This window comes from Acanthopagrus latus, chromosome 8, assembly GCF_904848185.1.
Source record: "Acanthopagrus latus isolate v.2019 chromosome 8, fAcaLat1.1, whole genome shotgun sequence".
NCBI lineage: Eukaryota > Metazoa > Chordata > Actinopteri > Spariformes > Sparidae > Acanthopagrus > Acanthopagrus latus.
The window spans coordinates 28,264,992-28,289,882 of record NC_051046.1 but is presented as its reverse complement, the minus strand read 5'-3'; the positions used below and the strand labels follow the sequence as shown (position 1 = coordinate 28,289,882).

Sequence of the window (24,891 nt, the reverse complement as noted above, 5' to 3'; positions counted from 1 at the left end):
CAGAGCATCATACTGCTTTAAGTTGGAATGTAGAGCAACATAAAAGCATCCGATTAGGGCTTGATTTGTGTTCAGCCTAAGTGGGAACTGTGAGCTTATCTGACCTGAGGTCAGGCCAGTCAGCCCTGAGAGGCTGAACTGGGGTTCCACCTGCTGAATTATCCTTTTGCCTTCTGGGATTCAAACTGCAAAGTTCCCACTCAGACTTTAACACCAACAGTATCACACCTGCACAGGCTTCTGTGGTTTGTCCTTAAACAACCTATGATCCCCCTTCAGGGAAACTTTAACGTGTTCGGACAACAGAGGGGGGGGTTTCACAAAGGCAAACTGCTGCTATGGCCTGTTTATTCGGCACTTGGTTAAAAAAGTGAGTACTGAACAAAGTGGTGAGGATGAGATAGCCACACTGATTGTCACGTTCAAATACCAGAGAATCTCCCAAATGGATGAAAATGTGTGGTTTCTGCAGCAATAACATGACCTGGTTGGTTTAGAGTTGGCAGTTTTTTCTGTACAAAGTACAAATTAAAAATGATCTACTCTTCTATCATAGTATATATTGTATACAAGGGTGTGAGAGTGTGTTATATACCAATTCTGATTAAAAAAGGGCTACTGAAAAGATTTCCTCCAAACTTGGATGGAGGATGGGTCTCTGCCCAGAATACATCCCATAAACTCTCACTCAACTCATTATTATTGTTATTGTTATTATTGTTATTGTTGTTATTATTATTGTTATTATTATTATTATTATTATTATTGTTATTGTTATTGTTATTGTTGTTGTTGTTGTTGTTGTTGTTGTTGTTTTGTTGTTGTTGTTGTTGTTATTATTTCATCTTAGAGGAATACTGGATTTGTCAGTCACCATTTATTAAAACACTATTAGTAGTTGTAGCTGACTCCCCACCTCAACAAGGGAGACAGAGACAGAGCAGCAATGGTCAAGCGAGCTACCCAATTAATGAAGAGAGCGAGGTGTGGGTAGCACAAACAAAGCACAATGTTGTGCATCATTGCTAGATTCTGTGTGAATTCAGCTGAAGTGAACGCATGTGTGTGGCCACTGGTCGGCCCTGTGTCAGCATTCAGTCACACCACTGCCATGTTCAAACAGACACAGACGTGGAGCTCTGTCACACACGAGTCAGTAGCATCATCATGCAGAAACCTGTCATGTGACATGATGAAGTTTTCAGAAAGGCTTGGGAAAATAACTTTTTTTAGTAGTACAGATGGACTTTGACCAAGATTTGAATACATATGGAAAACTACTGGGGAAGCAACAGAATTATATTACAACCTAAAATGGCATTTTTCAACTTATTTATCAACTTCTCAGGGGATAATGGGTTTTGATGTGCCAAGTATCTGAATGTGAATAAAAAAATGTATACATTTTATTTAGAGATGCCTTTACAAGCACTCAAGGACACAAGAGCAAGTTAAAACAAACAGCTATGTATCACACATCAGTTGGTACAGTGTGATGTGAGATTTGCTCCCTCTTGTTATTAATGTAATTGTTAATAAAAGAGTGTCAATCATATCCTAGTGTGAGCTTGAATATTGATTTTGTTGATCTTCTGTAATTTGGCCTGTTTTAGGCCAAGTCAGGTTTTATTTGATATTGGATTAGGCCTGATTAAATCAAAAGAGGCTGTTGGGCCTTAGTGGAGGTATACGCTCTGAGTGTAACTCTAGTTTACATAAGTAATAAGACAAAAGTATAATTTTGGACATTTTGTACCAGTTTAATCAACTACAAAAATGTTTACCTCAAGGAGCTTTGAGACAAATTACACTGACTTATTTCAGAGACAGTTAAAGTGAAACTCTCGGCAAAATGCAACCTAGGTTTTTTTGTGACTATGATTCACAAAAAAAGCCTAGGTTGCATTTTGGCGAGTTTCACTTTAATCAAGTTAGAGTAATCTAGAAATAATTTGTATACACTTCTTGTCAATTACTTGATCAATTGACACATTTTTTTCAACTACTGTAACTGTAATAACTGTTTTGCTAATTTATCAAGATAAACTGCCACACACCATTCTTTTACTGAAGTGAAATTAGGGTGATTTGACTATTTTGTGACATTTAATGAAACAATTTGGAATTGATAAATCCAGAAAATAACCATCAGGTCTGAATCTTGATCATGATCTTCAGTCGAAGCTCTCGTGAATTTACAACTTGTCTGATAAATGTAAGTTCACTGCCCATGTGAACCTGCTGGGTATACTACCCTCTAGTGGACACATGGCAGGAACAAGACACATGCGTTTGTGAAACCCCCTTAACCAGATTATTAGTAAAACAGACAGGTTTAGTTTTACATACATCAAATAAAAACTGTGATAAATATTATGTATGGGGAGAACACCCAACAGTTTTTTTTCCTCTACATTCATTCCACACTGTATTTTCAATTGCCAGAGAAAAATATGGCAAATTCAAAATCGTGTGTGTTTTCTTCCGATTAAAGCTGTACAGTGCCTTGGCCAATTTATTTACAAATGGTTCCATTAGAAACGTGCTCAACCATCAGAGATGTGTGACCCTTACAGACAGATAGGGAACTGATGATTTTCGGAAGGGGACTATAAAAATGTTATGTTCCCTTTCGCTAATTAACATCTTCACTGCAAAGCAAAGATGTTGATTAGCAAAAGTATCATTTTCCAAACAAAAATATAATTTTCAAAAGTGTTCATCTTGCATTTACATGTAAATTCATTTTAGATGTTATTACTTACAAGTGTAGAGTTTCCGTAATGTTCTTTAGTGTTTCTTTGAGTTTTTATGCGGTAAAAACAGGAGAATGTCCTGAACAAAATCACCAGGGCCACGTGAACTCAAATACCCTCCATTGTTTTCTTTGTTGAAGTCTGACAGACAGATCACCATTTTCCCATCTGAATATAAAGACTGCCTCCTAAATCTGGCCCAAAACATGGACAACTGTACACTGAACGTAGCTACAACATACAGTTAAGTTTAGCACATTTCACTGATGGTCAGTAAATCTGTCTGAAACAAGATGTAGCCGTTCTTCCTGTCTGCCTTTTAATAACAACAATCAACAAAAAAATTTTGGCCTGGCCAGGACCGAGAATGACCTGGTTCATCACTCCAGGACTGTGTGGTCACCAACACAAATAAATCTCATGAACTACAGTTATGCAAAATCATATCTGCAAAATGTCAAAATACAATGCTTTTTCAAATGACTTAGGTATGGTTCTGTCCTAGAATATAGAACAACAGAGTGCAAAGAGTCTGGTGTACAGACAGAATAGGTGACCTTCAGGCTCCTGCACAAGCTTGTTTCTAAGGAGGGGACATTCGCAGAAGCAGAGAGGACAAGCAGAGAGGTGCTACTGCTGATAGTCAAACTGTGTTTTAAGGGTTCAATAGATATGGTGTGTACATTATGTTGCTGCTTATTAGCTGTGTGTGTCTAAGAGATGGAAGTGTACAAGAGAAGATCACTCGTTACTCGTCAAACACTTGCTAGGATCGTGGCTTTCATTTCATCATATAAGAATTCTTTTCGGATCATTTACAGTGATTCTGGACTTCTGTGCTAAATGTCAGAGTGGTTCAAAAGACACTTATTTAAATGCTGAGAGAATCTTGAGAGTAAAATGCTTTTGTACAGCTTCCATTTGTGTTGAATGCATGATACATGTGTGTATGTATGTATATTCATGTTGTCCACATGTCCAGAACCCTGTCCCCAGTACATCTTCATAAGTCCAGTTTTCAAGGATAGATGTTTGAGGAGTGTTCTTTTAAAACCACATCTGAAAGAGAAACCAGAGTACAAAACACTATGTTAGTCACAACAGTATTGCATCTCTGATAATCCAAGCTGTCATTCACTGACAGAGAGAAACACAGCATGTCATGCTTCTCTTAACGAGAGTGAGCCACTGAGGTGTGTGGCACATGCACCACCAGTGGTATTCTGGCTCCACCTAGCCCAAAGAATAGACACACACACACACACACACACACACACACACACAGATTTGGATATCTATAACCATTGCAACAGGTGACACTTTGCCGCATCCAGGTCAGCTCTAAAAGATACTGTGTAGTGTACCTCATATCACTGCTGACGTCCTGCTGTCTCTTCAGAGGGCTCCTCCTCCATTCTCTCTTCATCCTGCTCCATGTCCTCCTCCATCCTCTCCTCCCAGCCCGTTTCTTCCCTCTCCTCCTCCTCCAATTTCCTGCCTCCCTCCCTGGGTGCTGGAGTCCAACTCTGTCGCCCTCGTTGCCTCTGGCTGCGGCGGACCTTGTGGGCCAGGCCTTTCCTCCTCTGCCCAAGAGAGGAGGTCTGAGTAGGGGTTGTTGTTGGACTAAGGGATTCGGAGAAAGTGGGACATGAAGAGGATGGGGAGGATGGTTTGGACCTTGATAGAGGGCTCTGGGCTGGGGAGAGAGGAGCTGTTGTACATGGAGAATGGCTGGCAGATGTAGATGTTATAGCTGCAGAGCACTGTGTGAGTGAACCTGAGGAGGTGTAAGGTTTCTTGGATGGGTAATTGTCCCCTTTGTCCTTCAGGTCTGGATGTAGAGCATAGGTAGAGGATGCACAGACTGTGGATGAATCAGGAGCTGTAGAGCAGCCAGCCGCTTCGCTGTCTGCAGGACCTCTAGGAGGAGAGTCTAGAAAAAACAGGAGAGAATGCTGGGCACACAGTGTACAGTCTGACTGTGAAAACAATAATTATGTTAATATTGTGTAGAGCCTAGTTGGGATAATGAGAATGTTGCTTCTACATTTCTTCCTACCAGGGCCACTACTCGTCTGGGACTCATCGGTCATTGGTGGTTCTGCCTCCTCTTGGATCGTTGGTACTGATGCTAGTAGACCTGGTGCACGCGCACACACACACACACACATTTTTTGCTTTAAATTATACAATTACACAATCACCATCAATGAACTGGACCCTGTCTGACTCTCTCACTCGCGGGGAGGGAGGCTGTTTTCTGGGAGAAAGTTCACTGAAGTCTCGGTCAGGTGGAATGACCGTCATAGTGATTTTTTTAAAACTAACACTTGGTGAGTTAAAGTTTTTTGCCAGTGACAGACACTGTGCTTTGGGCAGAAATGTGACAAAGAGCCCGAACAACAGACAGGGTGACAGACACTTCTCTACGTATAACTGCATTATTTTTTTTCCTTATATGAATTGCCAAAGACAGTTACAGTTACTATGTTACTTTTGTTTGGTCATGCAACGTTACTCTGCTCTGTGGCGTATCCATTCACACAGGTTCGGTTCGCCAACGCTGAGCCTCTGATACTACCACCAGAGGGAAATTTCACCCCTCGCTGTATCTGAGACTTTCACACAGAGGAGGATGCGTAGAATTGACGCAGGATCCCAGCACTCAACGGGCAGTGTGAATGGGGCTAGTGTTTGCCTTGGGTTTAATGAAACCTGACAAAGTGAAAAGTGAATCATTGTGGTTTATCAGTGTGGATTTCAATAAAACTGCCCAACGGTACTGATGGAAGGTAGATAACAATCAACAAGATTTTGACTGGAGCTGTCAGGGCAATTATATAGTATTCAGATGAGGAATGGTTCCACATATACAATATATAATTTCTATTAGTTGGCAATCCGAGAGCCTGTCCCCTCTCCTCGGCCAGATGCCCGAGTATAATGGGAGAAAGGCTGATTGTTGGAGAGTGCAACTGAGGTAGCTGGAGGGTTTTCTGAGCATCGCCTGGTTTCAGTGAGGGCTAGCATCTTAATAATGTGACTGAATAAAAAATACAGGTATTAAATCAGCTTTATTGACAGCGGACTGGCAGCTACACAGACCAACTGAGAAGTCTGTAATGAGCGACTGACAGTGTATGCTTATAATCAAAACTAAACGGAAATGTTACTTCGTACCATATGACCTATGCCCCGGCACCCATAATGTAGCTGTGCATCAGAGGGATGACCGCCAAGGTTTGCATAGCAAGATATGACCACAGTAGCAAGAGTAACACAGACAAGCAGCATGTTTGGCTGGTCCTGTGGAGGCGGTTCCTCATCTGTTGATGAGCCACAAATATGTGCCTTTCTATTGGTCCAACTGCTTACTGAGGTGAAGGTGTTGTGTTCACTGTGCCCCTACAAACAGTAGTTTTACTAATGACAGTGACAGAAATTGTAAGCAGGGATGTTCACTGCAGTATGTAGCAAAATTGGTATACATTCTGTAGTATAAACTGTGTGTTGTCCTTTTTATAGACACCACGTGCTTATGTTAGTCATGTACAGGTCAGTCTTGTTAGTTGACTTACTGAGTCCTCTGTAATGGGAGAGTTGCTGGTAAACTTGTTTCATTCTCTCAATGTTGAGTCTGCTGCCCTCTGCGTGGTTGATCATAGGTTTGGGGTAATCCACTCCCACCACACAATTGGCTGCCTTCTGGACCGACTCTGGGGCGTTCCATGGCTCATAGATGTACCGGTTTGGGTAGTCCTTCAAGATCGGGATGTACCGCCTGCAAGGCATTACAACAGAACAGTTCTAACCATTTGACCAACTGTATTTGCGGCTGACATTAACAAGCATGATCAGTCACACAGACGAGTCATCCCTGAGCTCACATATATTTTATATGGGAAGTAGGAGATACTATAGGGTATAAAGTCTACCTGATGTAGTCTCCTGAGGGGTCTGTTCTTCTTCCAAAGCCAACAGGACAGTAGCAGTGGAAGAACTGCTGGAAAAAGGCACTGCAGGACAGCCACATCCAGCTACCAGCATTTACACTCCAATCTGCATCCAGCAGCAGCTCCTCAAACACCTGCGGGAACAACAGACACAAAATGCTACATGATGTATACTGTCCGTTGGTCCTACAGTGAACTTGGCGCAAGAGGTCATCGATGCTGCCACTAAACTGTGTACAAACAAACTAGATTTAAAATGTTCTTCAACCTGTGATACACCAGGTTTAGACTTCTAAATAAAAAAAACTGTTGTGTCCTACCCTCATGCCGCTCTCCCAGCTGACCCACAGGTCTCCCCTGGTGAGGAAACAGGCCACAGCATGTCGGGCCAGGTGGTGGATCCAGCCCTCTTGTCTTAGCTGCGTCATGATGGCATCAATCCAGGGAAAACCAGTTCGACCCTCAGCCCACTTGGCCAGTGCCTCTGGGTTCTGGTCCCATGGGATCTGGAGACATGTGACATGTATAATACAGGACAGAGACAATGACTATATACTGTTCTTTCGCTCTACAGACGACCAATCCTCTATCTCTATATCATATAACAGTCACTGTTTGTTTATTGTTTCTTGTCTTCGATGCGTGCACCTTATCCACCAAGACAAATTCCTTGTTGGTGTAAAATCTTTCTTGGTAAGAAATCTGGTTCTGATTCTGATTCTAATTAAGTGTCATTAACTCAGTTTATGTTGCTCTTTAAACAATCACTGGTTTACATGCCAGCTAAAGCCCAAAAAAAACACACATGCATGTAATTCTACTTATTCAGTTGTACCTGAACTACAATTTCAATAAACATTAATGAATTCCACACATCTGCATAGATTTTCTTTTGTCAGTGCATGAGTCATGTTATAATCATAACCACCACTGCACTGGAATAGGCAAAGGCTGCCATGCAATGTGCCACCTGCTCATCAGGAGGAATTTGGGGTTCAGTATCTTGCTCAAACAGCAACGTGCAGCTGAGGGAGCCGGGAAATCGAACCAGCGACCCCTGATTACTGGACGACCAGCTCTTCCTCTTGAGCCACAGCCACCCAGCTGCTGTCATATCTACAGGCCAGAGTGCTGCCAACTTTCTGACCAAAAATAAAGGTTGTTCACAAGTTTCCCCCCTGTTGTGTGTATAGCTTTTCTTTCAAACTGAGTGGTGCAGAGGCCAACCTGGACACAGATTGGGTTTCCATCCATGCGATCAAAGTTTGGGTTGTTGGTGGCAGCTGTGTAGAAGAACTCTCTCCATAATAACTGGCCAAACAGGGACAGAGGAGGACTGCAACGTTTACGGAGCTGAGAGAATTAAAAAGATGCAATGGTTCAATATTATAACTGTGAGAGCAAACAGACATCAGTGTGTGTTTGTGTGTTCTACACTGAAATCTGAAGTTGAGTGGCGGATCACAGTACCTTCATGTAGAGCTCTCTGAGGTTGTAGTACAAAACCCTACAGGACAGACAGCCGAAACGCAGGTAGGGACTGAGGCCAGTGGGACTGGCATACAGAGAGCACGTGTTGACCCGGGGGTGCTCCAAGTTGGCCACCCACACCTAAATAGATGGACACAGTTACATTCAAGTGATCATCTAAGATATGGTCATGTAAAACAAACAAAAAAACAAACACACTTAACTCTGGGTTCTTCACATTTGAAAAAAGGGGCACTCGGTAGTTTTGAAGAAGAAATTAAAACTCAAAATTGTAGTATTTCCAACATAAATACAAACTCAGCAAATACATATTTTTTTTCCCCTAAGTGAATAAACAAGCTATTCTCAGACGAAAATAAGGTCCTCACAACAACAGTCGGAACTAGAGATGTGGCAGGGTCCGCCACATATAAACAAAGTATAACAGTATAAATTGTCCTTTAAGGTCAGTTTATTTATTCCGTTTATTCCGTCATGAAAACAAGAAGAGAGTTTATCTATTTAGGTTGTTTAGACATTGGCTATAGGCACAGTATTACAGTCGTGTAACACTAATTATGGGCAGCTATAAAACAGATGATGAGAATCAATGAAGCAGGACCACAGATATCACCTTCTCTATTCCATGCGTTGTTCTTCCTTTTTTAAAACCTGGTGCCTACATTACCCAACCAATGCAACTTAGGACACATCTTACTCAAAAACGCACTAATACTCCCCAAAACCTGTAAACATACTTTAATGAGTAAAACTGGTAAAGTTACGCCCAGTGATTAAAAAACAGTTGCGTCAAAGAGATTGGAATAAACAGGGAACAAAGACAGCATGTTCCGAGAGGAAACTCACAGCAGCAGAGTAAGTATATGATACTGATGTCGTACTGTCGTACAAGGATAACAGCCACATTATTGGACAATTAAGTGATAGGTTGCCACTGTAACATAATTAATCAAAAGTAACAAGCTTAAAATACTGTAGATTAGACAGCAATATGGTCTTAACATCAACTTCTGGTTTACCTTTTTGTCCAGATGTTTATTGAGTCTGTCCAAGGCCTCTGACTCTCCTCCCCGCCAAATAGCTGGAGGCAAACCTTCTGTCCTGAACCCTGGATACGTTCAGATCAGGTAAAGGTCAAATACAAAGCAGCTACTGTGAAATTAGTCATGTTTTTTTAAACCATTATTGGCAATTAATATCAGCCAACCGGTTGACAACAATGTTCAGCTAGTGTGGAATAATTTACCAATTCAAGCCCAACAGTGATTAATAAACTTTTCAAATCCACTCTCCTTGCTGTCCCTAAATATGCAGTGCTCATCAGCAACATATAAATGCTTACATATTCAATCCTAAAAATGTATTATAAATAATCATATATACCTAGTTCTTCCAGTGAAGGTATACTGTATAGCTGGTCGTGGTTGTCAGCTATTTTAGTGCAACATTTGTCCATCTGCTGCTGGGTGATGGGAGGCAGAGGTCTCCTAGGCAACTCCAGTCTGCTCACAATGGTCTGAAACCGTTTAAAGGTCAGAGGAGGACTGTTGTTGTTCATCTCTATTATCCTGTGACAGACAGAACAAACATATAACTGGTTTAATTGGTGGCAACTTTAAGCTGAAATAGCCGCATAAAAACAAACATACACAAATAAAAAGTTGTTACTGTTTTGTTTTTATTGTTTTTTGTTTTACATGAAGGTAAAAGTTAGGCCAAACCTTTGACCTGATGTTTGTGGTGCAAATTTATCAAATATTATATATATATATATATATATATATATATATATATATATATATATATATATATATATATATATATATATATATATATATATATATATATATATATATATATATATATATATATATATATATATATATATATATATATATATATATATATATATATATATATATATATATATATATATATATATATAGACACACACACACACACACACACACACACACTCCTCAGGCATAACATTATGACCGCCCGCCAAATTTAGTGAAGGTTCTCCTTGTGCAGCCAGAACAGCTCTGTCCTGTCAGGACATAGGCTTAAGGCCTCTGAGGGTGTCCTGTGGTGTCTGGCACCAGGGCGTTTTATAGTGGATCATCTAGGTCCTGAATTTTGGGGGGGGGGATTTGGAGGCCCGGTCAACACCCTGGGCCCTTTATGGTGTTCCTCGAGCTGTTCCTGAGCAGTGTTTGCAGTGTGTTAGAGCACACTGTCCTGCTGGGGGGCCACTGCCATCAGGTAGGTTTGTTGTGATGGGGGGGTGTACTTGGTTCACAACAGTGTTTGGATGGGTGGTGCGTGTCAAGTGGCATTCACATGAAAGGCACCAAAGGTCTCGCAGCAGAACATTGCATTGTGATGAGATGATCAATGTTATTTCCATCACCTGTCAGTGGTTTTAATGTTGTGGCTGATTGGTGTATAGACACAATGTACACTTGTTGATACACCTGGACTAATAATCAGCAGCTTCAAACAGGAACTTTTGATTTTCAACCAGCTTTGTATGACTACAGTGTTGGTAATATATGCAAATGAACAATGGTAAAATTCTCTCCCTTTTGTCAGCACCCAGAGCTCCCAACTCTTTTGCCCACAACAATCTTAGGACTCTTGTATTATCACAGATGCTACTTTCGCATTTCTGTATGGCTGCATCCATGGACACAAAGGGCTCTATCTTATGCCTGGTGCAAAGGGCAGTGCAGCACAAGGGTAATGTCATTTTCCCAACCAGCACCCCATTATATCAATGGCAAATGTACATGGTACCATGTTGCTTAAACAGCAATCAGTGCGCAAGAACACTAGTGTTACTAGTGTTCTTGCGCACTGATTGCTGTTTAAGCAACAGAAAGTTATCAAAGAAAACCTGGTCTTAAGTCAATTTCTTGCCATTTAAAGGGCGCATTATTAAAACAGGAGGGTTGTCATCACAGGTAGACTCCGCTTTAACGATTAAAGACACTATTTTCAGTTAATATAGACATTTCTATGAGCAGTAATATGACTGTAATGGGTATGTCCTGGTGGTAGAAGAACAAGAAATCTAATGTGATTATTAAAACAAGTGCTCAGTGGATTAAATGGTATTGTGCCAGAAGGATGTTTAAATGATTAAATGTTTCCATCTAGATGGAAAGTAATGTTTGTTGATCAATGTCATTCCAAATCTTTGCTCCAGACTTTGAAAGCTCAACATGTATTTGTAGAACTGCCACAAAATGTTGCACAGACTTTCATGCTCCTCAGAGAATGAGTCCTAATGATTTCAGTGATCTCCTGATGTTTCTTCTCATGCCACATTATGTTGACATTTGTGGCTTTGAGTAAAATGTCTCAGCTATTGCATAGTTTGACGTGACATTTGGTTCAGCATGGCTACAGATTTTTAAGTCTTGTCTCTAGTTTTTTCTAACCTTTTTCCTTCTTTAAAGACTACTAACAATGTTGTTACTGCATAATGAATATGAGAGAAAACCCCTTTTAAAAGGCCGCCCATCTGAACTCCTAAGATTCATCTAAAAGTCATGTTGAACCATTTTTTCATAATCCACACTGACCTATGCTGTCATGAATAATTCATCTTTTATTTGACTTAACGGCTCCTCTTTTGCTTGTTTTGCCAGAGCAACTGTCAGTAGAGCTATGTATTTATAGTTTCTGTCTTACACAACTCATTTGTACCAGGGAGGCTTTTCTGGCTCCGTGGCTGCTGGATTTGCTGCAGGGATAGCCTCCTATTGGTTGATTAATTGTGACTACTGTGAATGAGCAGAATAAGCTGGCCACATGTCTACAACTACCAATATAAACCCTGCAGATGAGAGCACACAAAGCTTAGCTCCCTCCTGCCTAACACTGAGGCCAGTAATATTCCAATTCATTATGTAATACAGTGCTGTAATACTGTGTTGGCATAAATGCTCTCCGTGCAGAAGGCAAGACACAAAAGGCCTGGAATCTCGACTAAGGCGATACCAACAATAGCATCAGGTACCAAGTACTATCCACAATCATGGAAAAGCAAAAAAACAAGTGGAGTAAAGCCATGCAGTGGAAACACTGTATTCTCATCCAGCCCAAGTCCCAGCACATGTACAGGGGTGTGACCTGCAGTAACACAAGATGCTCACTGGAGGGCTCTGCTGCGTGTGATAATGTGTGAGGGATCTTAGATGTCCATGTTATGTTTGGCATCTTCTTGGATAGTGTGGATTATTGGTGGTCTTCTTAAATTACCAAGAAGTCTCAAATTGACAGGGGACTCTGTTTACAGGGTACCCTTTCTCCAGCCTTTGTATCATGATAAACAGTCGTCTAAATTTTTTCCAAATCCTTAGATCAATCTTAAAGGCTATAGCCCTTGTTTTTCTCTGTTTTAGCACATTCAGCTCAAGGAACACAACATTTAAACTTCCTACCAGGGGTACTTGTACCCCAGAGGAGTACTTTGGCAGCTGCCAGGGAGGTACACTGAATGATATACGATGTAAAACATATAGATAAAATGCTTAAAAATGTTAGTTAGGTCTGTCTGATTTACTTCACAGCCATGTGACATGGTTGTGGTTATAATTATGGTTCGTTTTAAATTCTGTATCTCAAAATTAAATTATTTAACAAATAAAACCCCAAATCTGAAAACAAAACAATGTCAAATATAGATTCTAGAGATCAACTGATATGGATTTTTTAGGGCTGATGCTGATTTTTTTTTTTCATCAGCCTTAGCTGATAACCGATATGGACTGCTGATTTTCTTGAGCCGATGCTACTTTTGCTCCCTCAATTTACATCATAAAAATTACACAATGATGATGACAAATGTTACAAGTCTCAATCTAAAAAAGGGAACATTTATTGAATTTAAAAAAGGTGAGGTAAAACAAGAACAAGTAAACAATATTTAAACAACAAATATAACAAATATTGAAAACGGGTGTGTTGGTTTTCTGCTCTGCCATTTCTTGCAGCGTCTCCAGCAACACGGAGCTGCCTGTGGACACCTGTCTGTAAATAATGCCGGATCGGCGAACGCAGCAGCCCGCATCGGCCGATGCCAATACATGTCAAAAATGCAAAAAATCTGCGATAATATCAGCCAGCCGATGTATCGGTCTATCACTAATAGATTCTTCAATCTGAGCAGCCTTATTTTTCATCTGTCATCATCTACATTAGTGAATATTGCACTGATCAGAGTTGATCACCAATTAGTTTATTTACATTTAAGTTTGCATGTCAAGATGACTATGAACAAAGTGTGCAGATGGTAAGACATGGTGACCAGAGGATTTTTCTTGCAGTGAGGTTTTTTTTTTTTGCAACATCAATACACAGTGTGTGCGTGTGCACGTGTGTGTGTGTGTGTGTGTGTGTGTTTTACAAACCTATCCAGGTTGTAGAGGGTGTGTGAGTTTCTGACAATAGTCTCCACTCCAAACTCTTGGGCCATCTTCATGATAGCCCCATCCCTCTCCTTCCCATAAGGCTCTGGGTCATATTCAAATGTCAACCTGGTCACTTTCCACTCCTGCAGCGAGAACACAGAAGCCGAGAGAGAGAGAGAGAGAGAGAGATACAACTTTGTTTAAACTAAACTAAACTAACCATTTAAGTGCTTGGATTCCACATGGTTCTCAGGATATATGCTTGCTGTAAGGTGAATTTAAGAAATATAAGCTTGTAACAAGTGTTGTCATTCATGTTTTTACTCTAATGGAAAACTACAGTAGCACATGACAGTCTGATATGACATTATTCGGCAGAGCTCCTGTAGTTAACCACCCTGTGATCTATGATCGGTCTATCAAGTGTACACTGTATGCATTTACTGTGTGAGCAATATAGTCCAAACTAATTGCTCAGTCACAAAACCAGTAATAACAAAGGCAGCTTCCTCCATTCCTCAGGTCTCGCTGCCCAGCCATGTCTCTCTAGTGACAGCTAGTGTATGTGTGGTTGTGTGTCTGCGTGCGTATGTGTGAGTGTGTGTATGAGTGTGTATGTTTTTGTGTATGTCTCTGTGCATATCTGTGGGGGTAGGAGGGTTGGGTTCTTTTGAATTTTCTTCTCTTGATTTTATTTGCTGTTTCTTTTTTCTTTTTTTAATCTCTGTAAGGCACTTTGCGCTACTTTTATGTATGAAAAGTGCCATACAAATAAAGATTGATTGATTGATTGATTGATTGACAATGTTTTTGGCTCCATGTCAGCTGCGGTGGTGATCTCAATAGCACTGCAACAACAAAACACAACCACACCAATACCAATACCTATACTAGTACTACGGGATTAATAGACCATAATGCATAATGCAACCAAGAACTGAGGGAAATGGGTGGGTCAATTAATCAAATGACAAGTTTTTCCTGTATTCAACACTTATGAGACAAAGAGTGTCCTGGCTTCTGTAGTCAGCAGTAACAGTGTTATCTACATGGCTGATACAGTCTACAGTCTGTCTGATACATACATAACAATCTCATACATAACAATCTGCTGTCAGATAATCCTTCTCTAAATTAAATCATTTTTAGTGTATTACTGTCATTGAAAGGGGGCTCTTGAAAAGAGAGGGAGAGAGTGTCAATCTTGGAACCACTGGATTCTGTCACCTCAGAAGCACACTCATGTGGGAAAATACGTTTTAAGATGGAAAAACAGCCAGTGCAAATGTGACCATAAGAGCTCCTGACATGTGTCACAAGCCGTGTTTAGACAGAGCACCAAGCCGCCAATTTGCCCGTCTTTTTGGCAGCTCGGTCCGCAGTTTTAGACAGAGGCCGGCAAATTGGGGGTATGTTTTGGTCCGCCGATTTTCCGCCTCAGAGAGTACACTTATTTACTTAGCTTGTTGTTATGTAGGAAAGCTAAAGACGGTTGCTACTTTCAAATTAAAAGCCCCCCGCTAAGAACCCAGTTCTAAACTCCTATGGGGTGCAGTGTAAAGCTCTTATTTTGAAGACAAATTCTATGTCACTGTTCACAGCCCAACTTCCAGCTTCACGTCACATCACATGTTTACGCCTACCTCAGAGGCGGCTTTTGGAAAAGGAGGAATATTACACCTCGGTCTTAGAAAGACAGGCTGGCACATTGCCACCCTTACCTTGGAGCAAATGTGCCACCATTTCTATCTAAAAAGAGCTACAGTTTGTGTATGCCCATTAGTTGTTAAACAAGGGTTGCAATAATTACTGGGTTTACTGAAGATCCTCCTGAGTTTCTCAAGATATTTTCATGGCATAAGGAATGACAATGTTATATTTTTCTGTCACCTCCTCTCTGTCTGCTCTGGATCTTTGAGAAGTCTTGACATGAGGTCCAGTTTGGGTAGCCACTGGTTTTCAGTGTCCCTGGAGTACTTTTGTTCCATCTCCACAGATTTGTACATTGGGGAGACAAAACAGCTTCACCATGAACAAATGGCACAACAAAGGAGGGCCAACTCCTCAGATCAAGACTCTGCTGTCCACTTACATCTGAAGGAGACAAATCATTCCTTTAAGGACTACAATGTGGACATCTTGAGGAAAAAAGACAAGATGGAAGACAGATGGTTTTGAAGAGGAATAAAACAATCCATCTGTGTCAAACTGGAACGACTGTCTTTGAACAGAGGTGGCGACCTATGAGACTACTTATCACCTACTGACAATGGAGTACTGAGTTCCCTCCATAGACATCTTGACAACCATTCACACCAGGGCTCACCTAGCTCTAGCGACCCACACGAAGGCCTCTTTGGTCAAAGACCCACAAGTGGCCCTAAGGACTCAGAAACTCAGAACTCGTGTGTGTCCTTAACAACTCTATAAGGACACTCCCACACAGGGTTTAAAAGCCTGCAACTCCCCTCCAGGTAGTTAGAAATGAAGATGCCTCTTGGATGACCACTTGGTGAAATGTCTTCAAGAAACTGAAGCATATCAAGCTGCCTACGATACAGCACTCAAAATTACCGTGACCTGGGTGACTGAGAGACATAATCAGCAGCCATAATAGAAGTAGGTTAACATTCCTTTGACCACTCCAGCATTGGATGCTGATGCCAGCAAAGAGCTTACTTCACAGCGTTGTTATGACAAGAGTCAGCAAAATTGTTTGACAAAAGACTAGGATTTTAGGCTTTGTTTTACAAGTTAGAAGCCTGTGTTTTGGCTCCATCTAGAGCCTTTAGTGTTTGCATGATGTGAGTGCTGGTCCCTGACAGACAATGAAAGGACAGGTAGTGGGCAGAATACAGACCTTTAAAAGCCTCGGAAAAACATCAGTGGGCTGCCCTCTGACTACAAACAATCTGGAGTTGAGCTTCTTCAAACTGCTGTCCAGGTCCTCCAGAGCCTCCAGCAGAAACCTGTACACAGACAAACACAAGGAAACATAATGAGTGAAAAATATTTCCTGCCTATAGGACTGCAGGATGTATAGTATAGCTGTAATGGTGATAGTTGTTTCTCAGCACACTGATAGGACAGCACACCAACAATTATTATTATTATTATTATTAATTAAAGTGAGTGACAGCGTCAGGAATGCAGTTGCCAAGACTCCAGCTCATTCGCTAACTACCAGCAGTCACGTAAAAACAGAGATCCTTCAGTACTGCTGCAATTAAGACTCTTCACTATGCCAGCTTGGTGCACACCACAACATAGTATAACACCATGTTTCTCGTCCTGCCAAACCCTGCATACCCAAAACTGTTGCAGTTGTGTGCAGTTTCTTGTCACAAAAGCTCACAACAAATATGTCATATTCTTTAATACAGTGTACATATAAACACTGTATTCTAGAATGCTTTGAAAGACTCTGTTCAAACAGATGCTGAGAGGTATGATGCACTTTAGTGTCAATAAACAGCTTTTACAGCAATGCCAGGACAAGTAACGTGAACCCTAGCGGGAATCAGGACACCCTAACCCTAGGCTTGAACATGCAAAATGTCTGAAGTGACATTTCAGTTATAGACTCATATTTTATGGATTATTTGTTGAGAGCTGAATTAATTATGAAACCAATTGTACCTTGAACCCAAAAGGCACTGCCACTTCACATTAGAATCTTTACACTAGTTGACCAGTGGGATGTTGTATAGTCAAGCAGCATGAAGAAGGAGTATGTCTGCGTTAGAGATCGTAAGTGTGTCCCGTGGACCACCCAGCTTTACAAGCATCACATTTTTAAACTAAAAAAACATATTAGTATCAGCCTCAAGAATCCAGTATTGGCCATTCTATATTCAAAATGCGCCTTGAAGTAAAATATCTAATACACAAAATTATATCATATTGATCATGTGGACCCAATTTGTTTCTCAGTCAACATGATACAGAAAAACTAAAGAGAAATGTGAACACTGTCAGAAAAATAGCACAGCCTCATTGAAAGTGCTCACCATGGCATGTGTGGCCACTTAGCAGGAAAGAGGGACTAGAGGGCGCGTGCGTGTGTCTGCCCTCAGACAGTCAGGCCTTGTCCATACACACCAAAATGATCTTTTTTTTCCTCTGTCTTCCTTGGCATCATTTCATGAATATTTGTGTCCACACGGAACCACTGAAAATGACTCAAAACGCTGTAGTTCACATTCCAGGCCTCTAGGTGGCGCTTGAAATTCACCAAAAACGGAGAAGAAGAGACAGAGCATGCGCAGTGTTTAGACTTTAGACAGTAGAAGGAGAATCCGAAAACAAGAAGACGATGAAAATGGCTAGTTCAAGGAAACCAGAAGCGTTTGTGTTGATCGATAATGAGGTCGAACTGCTGCTGTGACTCACACTCAACTACAAGGCGAGTACATTGCAAGAAACACGAACACAAGCAGTAGTCCGCCATTGTTATTGTTGTTGTTGTTATGAGATGTCACAGGTTTCAGAGGTCGAGGGGTGGGGAGATGGCGTCATTGTTTGGGAAAGTATGCAGATTCGCCATCCACCATGGACAGGAGAACGGGAGAGCTGCGTTTTCAGATTTTTCCACCCTGAGACCCGTTTTCAAAAAAGCGTGTTTTCAGTCGCTGCGTTTTCAGGATCTGTGTAGACGGTCGGCCAAAACGATACAATACATGTCGGTTTTCGCACGAAAACGCAAAAGAGTATTTTCATGTGGATGGCTTCTCAGAGTGTGCTGGATGTTGACGCAGTCAGGTTAGGAGTAAACTGTGACTCTTACCAGTTGATATTGATCCTGAGCTTGTCAGAAAATAAATGCTCCAGCACCTCAACAGCCTGGCAGACTTACAGTGTTTAGTTTACAAGCAGAACATTACCGTTATGCAGATAGCTAGTTGCCCAGGTGGCTATAACTTATGTTCTGGAGCTATGAAGAGTCTCCACTGTGCTTATCAACCCAAGACTAGAGGCTTAAACAGCAGGACAGTTGTTAAACTAATGTCACTCCATACCCTAAAACAAACCACTGATGGAATGGCATGACAGAAACCATTTAAGTGTTTCACTGTTTCAAATTCATTAACGATAGCAACATTTTTGATGGTGGCAACAAAGAATGTCAAATGATGTTCATTTTAATTTGATTTCCCTAGCTTAGCAAACAAATGCTTGGGTGTTCTTGAATACAGAATATGTGAAATAATATTAATGTAAATAATCCCTGATTTCCTTTCATGGGAGCTGTGTTGTTTAATAAAATCGTGTTTCATGAATTGTTCATTAATCATTTATCTGCTGCTATTTAACAACAGAAATTAAATAGCCATAACGGCTACTAGTAGAGACACTAGCCACCTTTATACTGATTTTTTTTTTTTTCCAGGATCTATACATTATTGCATGGAAAATTATCAACAATGTTGAAAATCACCCTAGCTCACAATGTTAAGGAACATGAAAAAAAAAATCCATTCAGTAATTTTGTGTAATCCACCAACCGACATGCCAACCCACCAACCATCAAACGGAGAGGGGTCCTTGTGGAGGTAATTATCTGCTTTAAATATTTTAGTCTTAGTTCCAAACCATACAGTGTGTTTGTTTTGGTATGAAAGTTAACTTGTGAGGTCCACTTAACAACACTGTCTACTTATTATGTCTCAAAAAAATTCCTCAGTGCAAGTTCTTACTGACCAGGGGAGCATTAAGACTGGTCATTTAAGTTAGCGTAATGAGATATTATATATTATTCGGTTTTTACTTTCAGATCATATTTTTTAATTTCAGGGTTTTTTGCCCTGATCTGGTGTGGGGGGGTGTGGCATCAACTGAGAGGTGCGTGGGATTGTGAGTGACTGCATAATAAAGAAGGTTCAGGGCCTTCCTCAATTATGTTGCCTTCAGGAAATGTGAGAAATATGACTCTGTAGCAGACTGAACGGACATAATTCACCATAATCTGGGTAGTTTCCCTCTCACTGACAACTGACTGCCGGGCAATGCCCCCCTAGTAAGCATCAGTAAATAAGTATGGCAATGGAGAGCTGTGAATGAGTAACCATGGCAACGGAGTTGGGAGGGGCTAGGAGAGATAGCAGTTTATTAAAATGATTAAATGATTAGGCTAATGTTGGCTGTTTTTAGCGGTTATTTGTGGGCTGCCACGGTCTTGTGAATCTCGTAGTGAAAAACAAGTGTCCCACTCTGATGCAGGCATTTGTTTGAGATGCTGAAATAAATAGGACAGCCCACTACAAATCCGAACTACTGACAAGACAGTGCCTTTTTAGGAACAAACTCTTGGCTCGCAGCATGTTGTGTTTGTCTGTGGAAAGTAAATGCGGGGGTAGGGTGGTGCCCACTATGAACTACGGGTGCCCATGGGGAGTGGCGGCGGAGCAAGTTAAAGTGAAAATAGATTTTCATTCTTTAAAATCATAATTAATTGTTTTTATTGATTTATCGCCCAGCCCTAGGATAATGTTTTGAAAACATTAACATTGGAACAGCCATCATTTATCGAAACAAATACCTCACATGTCAATGTAGATTTGGATACTGACTGACTGGCTTAACCCTTCTGTCCTGCTGGCTGCTTTTCTCAATTAAAATATTTAACTAATGTAAAATGCTCAGAAAAAAACAAAATTGACACAAATGATAATCAAGTGGTTAAAGCAACATTATGTAGAGATTAGCATTTTGTGCAATTTGGCCCTCCCACAGTTTCTGAGTGTAACACCACTATGATAAATACAAATCCCAGGTGTGGAATAGTTTGTCAGACCTAAAGTAGGTGCTAACTACAAACAAAACTCATGACATCATGACAATGTTATGAGTTGAAAATGTGTACGTTTAAGTAAATATGTATTGAATGCTGTGATCTTACTCTCTTATTGAAGTTACATAGAGCTGAAACATGTGCTAGAGACACAACTCATTCTGTTACAAGACACTGTACCATCAACATGATGCTGAAGATGTTACTTTAAGGATAACAGGTTCTAAGGGGTCAGTTCAACAAAATCACACAACACATTTGTAGGGCTTTATGCCCATGTTTTGAGGGATCCATCTGTCTCTGCCATCAGTACAAAATGGCTTGTTCTGCTTATCAAAGCTTTTAAAACAATACATCTTAAAAATGTGTTTTTCTTTCCAATAAAAAGCACTGAGCAAGTCATCCAGGGGCAGCTGGTTGATAGAGTGCAATTTATTGTTATTATCAGCTTCATTATCGTTGTTATTCCTAATTTATTAAACTGAACAAAGCTGTAACACAGGGTGTTATCCCACAATGCAATGCAGCGGTGACGACAACAACAACACAACAGACAATGGCGGACAGCGACACTGTGGTAACCCGTGCCAACCTCATCTCTACTGGCTCCTCTATAATAATATAAACGTTAATATCATGCAGTCCAGTACAACAACATCACTTAACGAGTTCGCCTGCTGTTCATATTTATCATTGTGTGGCTTCTTATTGGATGCCTAGATTGTTATTATTAGATGTACTAAAAGAGTATTATTGCAGACTGCCAGTAGAAGTGAGGTTGGCACGGGTTACCATTGTTACGCATCTCCAATCCAACTGGCAAAAGGCTCTCAGGAAGTGTGTCACTTCCCCAATAAACAGTGTGTCGGAAAAGATGCATACTACTGGTATTCACTCAAAAGTATGTTGAACGATAGTACACATATTGAGTATGTAGTGTACAGTATGGAATTTCGGATGCAACAAATGTTTTAGACCGGACCCTTTTCAATGTTGCGCTTCTAAACAGCTCTGCTCCGTTATGGTGAAGATTGCTAGGATAGACATTGCAGTCCATGACTTCATCTGCAGATGTCAAGATAAGGAAAGCTGCTGAGATCCGGGAGATGCTGACATGTTCTCTGCCTCTGTAGCTGTCAGCTTGCTGTTGTAGTGGTAAGCTACTAATGGTCATTACTATCAAATTAAAAGTCCCCCGCCAGGAACCAAGTTCTAAACTCCAATGGGGTGCAATGTAGAGCTCTTATTTTGAAGACAAATTTGACCTGCTTCCTGTTAGCTGTCTGTTGCTTGAGGCAGCTAACGCAAGGCGCTCGGCTGCACGCTTCCTTTAATTGCGAGCCACAGATTGTGGCATATTAATGTAGTATATTAATCATATTAATAATAGCCACATATTGTCCCATGCATTTGTTGTACGTCACTGTTCACGTGCAGCCGTTACCTTGCAGCATATGTGCCGCCTTTTCTATCTAAAAGGGGCTAATAATTCCTCTCTCAACCAGTAGAAAATGCTGTGAACACCTGATTATGCATGAAAAAAACCTCATATCCAATGAAACCGAATTATGAAAAATACCGTGATATACATTTTTGGTCATACCGCCCAGCACTACAAAACTGCCTTTCTATCTCCCCAACAGCAGAATGTAAATGACACGTTATCAGGCCCATTGCCCTGCTGTTTATTCTGCTCCAATAAGACACTTACAATTTAACGTTACTTATAAGAAGTTACAAGTTACTTATAAGTTTTTACATCCAGAGGTGTTTTGCTCGTAGGCGGCAGAGGTAGCTTATTAAACCCGGCAGGACAGTCGACATTCTGCAGCGCAATGCAGTGTGTACATTATTCATAAACACGTAATTGCTTCAAACAAACTGTTGTTATTAGGCGGTGATTTGCGGGTCGGAATCATGACCTACTTTTTGTTCCGTCCAACAAACTTGAGTGGGAAGTTGGGCGAAATATCGTGCATCTGTTGTTGTTTTTTTTTTTTTTTGTTTTTTTTTCTGTGACGATATATAGCTAGACAATTTCTTTAAAATAAATTCAACCACTACTTAGTTCACGTGTATGCCGAACAGACCAGTGGACAATGCTGACAAGTTAAAGGGAGAGGTCTTCTGCTAAGAGGGGGTACTTTGCCGATATTTAAGGATAACATTAAATTGTTATTTCCCTCTATGGTACCTGGCATGTCAGGCTCTCTATTTTAAGCTAGCGTTAGCTAACTTACGTGGAGTACAGGCCCAAGCCTAAATCCCAAACGCAGCCGCTTCTAAGGCGGTGAATTTTACCAATGGCGACCTGATTAATACTTTCACGTTATACACTACGTTCTACGAGCTTTACGTCTTACTTAATCATGTCACAGATCGAGTTATGTTACAAACCTCCATCGGTTGATTCCCACGTTAGCGGCGCCAGCAAACCACGGGTCCAGGATATAAACACAGCGCACTGTGTCCGCTCCATTCAGGGCCTCCTGCAACGCCGGATTATCGTGCAACCGCAGACCTTTGCGAAACCAATGCACCGAATTCACCACCATGATTACTTTTTATTCCATGTCTGGAGAAAGATCCATTGTGAATCCGTCAAAATGAAGGCAGAAAATACACTGATTTAAGAATGAAATGCGCAGTCGTGGTGACTCCCAAAACTTCACTCGCTGTCAAACGAAAACCAACACTGAGTGGGCGTGGACAGTGCGCTGTGTGACTGCTTAGATGTTATTATCCCTCCATCTGTTCGCTGATTGGGCAGACGGTAAAACGTCAGCATGAATTATAAAACTGAAACACGTTGATTGGATGACTAGCGAACGGCAGAGAGCTGTGTGGCGGGTTGTGTCACGTTACCGAACAGGAGCAGTGTCCACATCTGATATATAATAGAACGAGACATGGTACATATTTGTATAAAACCCCGTGCAGGTGTTACATTCTGTCTCAATTCTTCGCTACTTGATGGATGTGTTAACTAAGGTTTATATAAGTTAGTTAAGTTGCATACGTTATAGGCAAGCATAAGTAAAATATGTCACAGGGATAAGTCAGTTTCCACCCACCTGCAATTGTTTTTAGCTAAACTTGGCTCAGTTGGGAAAGATTGAGTATCCATAAAAGCTAACTGCGACAAATAGGCCAGAAATCATGCAAATAAATAATGGTGTACATGAAGTATGTGATCTAAATATAAACTGAGTCCACAGTCCACTGTAGAGATGAAAAATAGCATTATATTAAAAGAAGCCTTTGAGCCTCATGAAGACATGGCATAGAGGTGCTTGTGAAGGAGTTACTCCAGTGGTAGGTGTATGATATTTTGTATTTGACCAACTTTGTTTGTGGTACTTATTGTTAATGGGACTACTTGTCTTTGTTCTGCCTCAGCAGGTTCTTGAAGACATAACCGGGATGTATCCACCTACTAAACCATAATGATGAAAGTAGATTACTGAGTTGGCATAGAATGGGTATGATTTAAAACTTAATGTTGTGGTTTTTATGTCTGCTGATTGGAAGAAACACATGTAGTCCAAAACAAAAAGGTAAAGAATGCTCAGCTCAAGACTTTTGCTACCTGATTAATCAGATTACTAACATTTAACTTCCACCAGAGTATAGATCAGAAGTTGCTCCTCCAGCAGCCACAAACTTTATGCCACAGCCAGCCCCTACTTTCTATTGGCGTCTGACTGAAGGGATGAGTTCTAGCCTGAGCAGCAGATCCCCTCTACCAAGTCTCACCAACCCAAGCTTTGACAAAGCCAATGAACTTCCTGCTCTACGGAGGCTACGGTAGCTCAGCTGGTGTTGATGGAGGGGACGACTCCTACGGGTTTGCTCTGGCCCCTCGAGTATGACGGCAGCAGGAAGGAAGGACCTGCAATACCTCTCCGTCACACAGTTTGATGTATCAGTCTATCGCTGAAGGAGCTGCCCAGTGCTGAGATAGTGACCTGCAGGGGGTGGGACTCCTTCACCAGCAGAGATGACAGCTTATCCATCAAATTTCTCTCTCCCACCACCTGCACTGGGTCAAGAGGGCATCCCAGGATGGAGCTGGCCTTGATAAGCCAAGTCTCTCCCTTCCTGCTGCTGAGATGCTGCTGCTCCAGCAGACTTCTCCATAGAAAATGGTTGATGCCACCACAGAGTCATAGAAAGTTGTCTGGAGCGCCCCCCGCACTCCGAATGACCTGAGCTTCCTCAGCAGATGGAGTCTGTTCTGACCTTCCTTATATGATGCTGCAGTGTGATCAGTCCAGTCCAGTTTATTGTTCAGGTGTACTTCCTTGTACTTGTATGATCCCACCATACCAATGCCCGTTCCCAGGATGTTTACCTGTGTGCAGGTTGTCTATGCCTGCAGAAATCCATTACCAGCTCTTTGGTCTTCTGGGCATTGTGCTGAAGGTGGTTCCACAGGCACCAATCTATGAAGTTCTTGTTAACTTTGTCTTTCCTTGATG

At 41.2% G+C, this 24,891-nt stretch overlaps 1 protein-coding gene across 2 annotated transcripts; it reads right to left on the bottom strand.

Annotated features, from left to right (window-relative positions):
* Window positions 1–1,136: 1,136 nt before the first annotated feature.
* On the bottom strand, window positions 1,137–23,124 carry cry2 (cryptochrome circadian regulator 2). Of its 2 annotated transcripts, XM_037107901.1 has the most exons (14): window positions 22,808–23,124; window positions 16,481–16,589; window positions 13,621–13,763; window positions 9,584–9,768; window positions 9,220–9,308; window positions 8,180–8,320; window positions 7,937–8,062; window positions 7,030–7,215; window positions 6,692–6,843; window positions 6,335–6,537; window positions 4,816–4,896; window positions 4,534–4,689; window positions 4,121–4,452; window positions 1,137–3,815 (listed from the first exon to the last, which is right to left on the bottom strand). In XM_037107901.1, exons 1-13 carry the CDS (start codon window positions 22,963–22,965, stop codon window positions 4,127–4,129), a joined length of 2,055 nt encoding a protein of 684 aa, XP_036963796.1. In that variant the 5' UTR covers window positions 22,966–23,124; the 3' UTR covers window positions 1,137–3,815; window positions 4,121–4,126. The 2 variants fall into 2 exon arrangements, with proteins under 2 accessions (XP_036963796.1, XP_036963795.1); XM_037107900.1 differs by having other exon boundaries at window positions 4,121–4,689.
* Window positions 23,125–24,891: the final 1,767 nt, after the last annotated feature.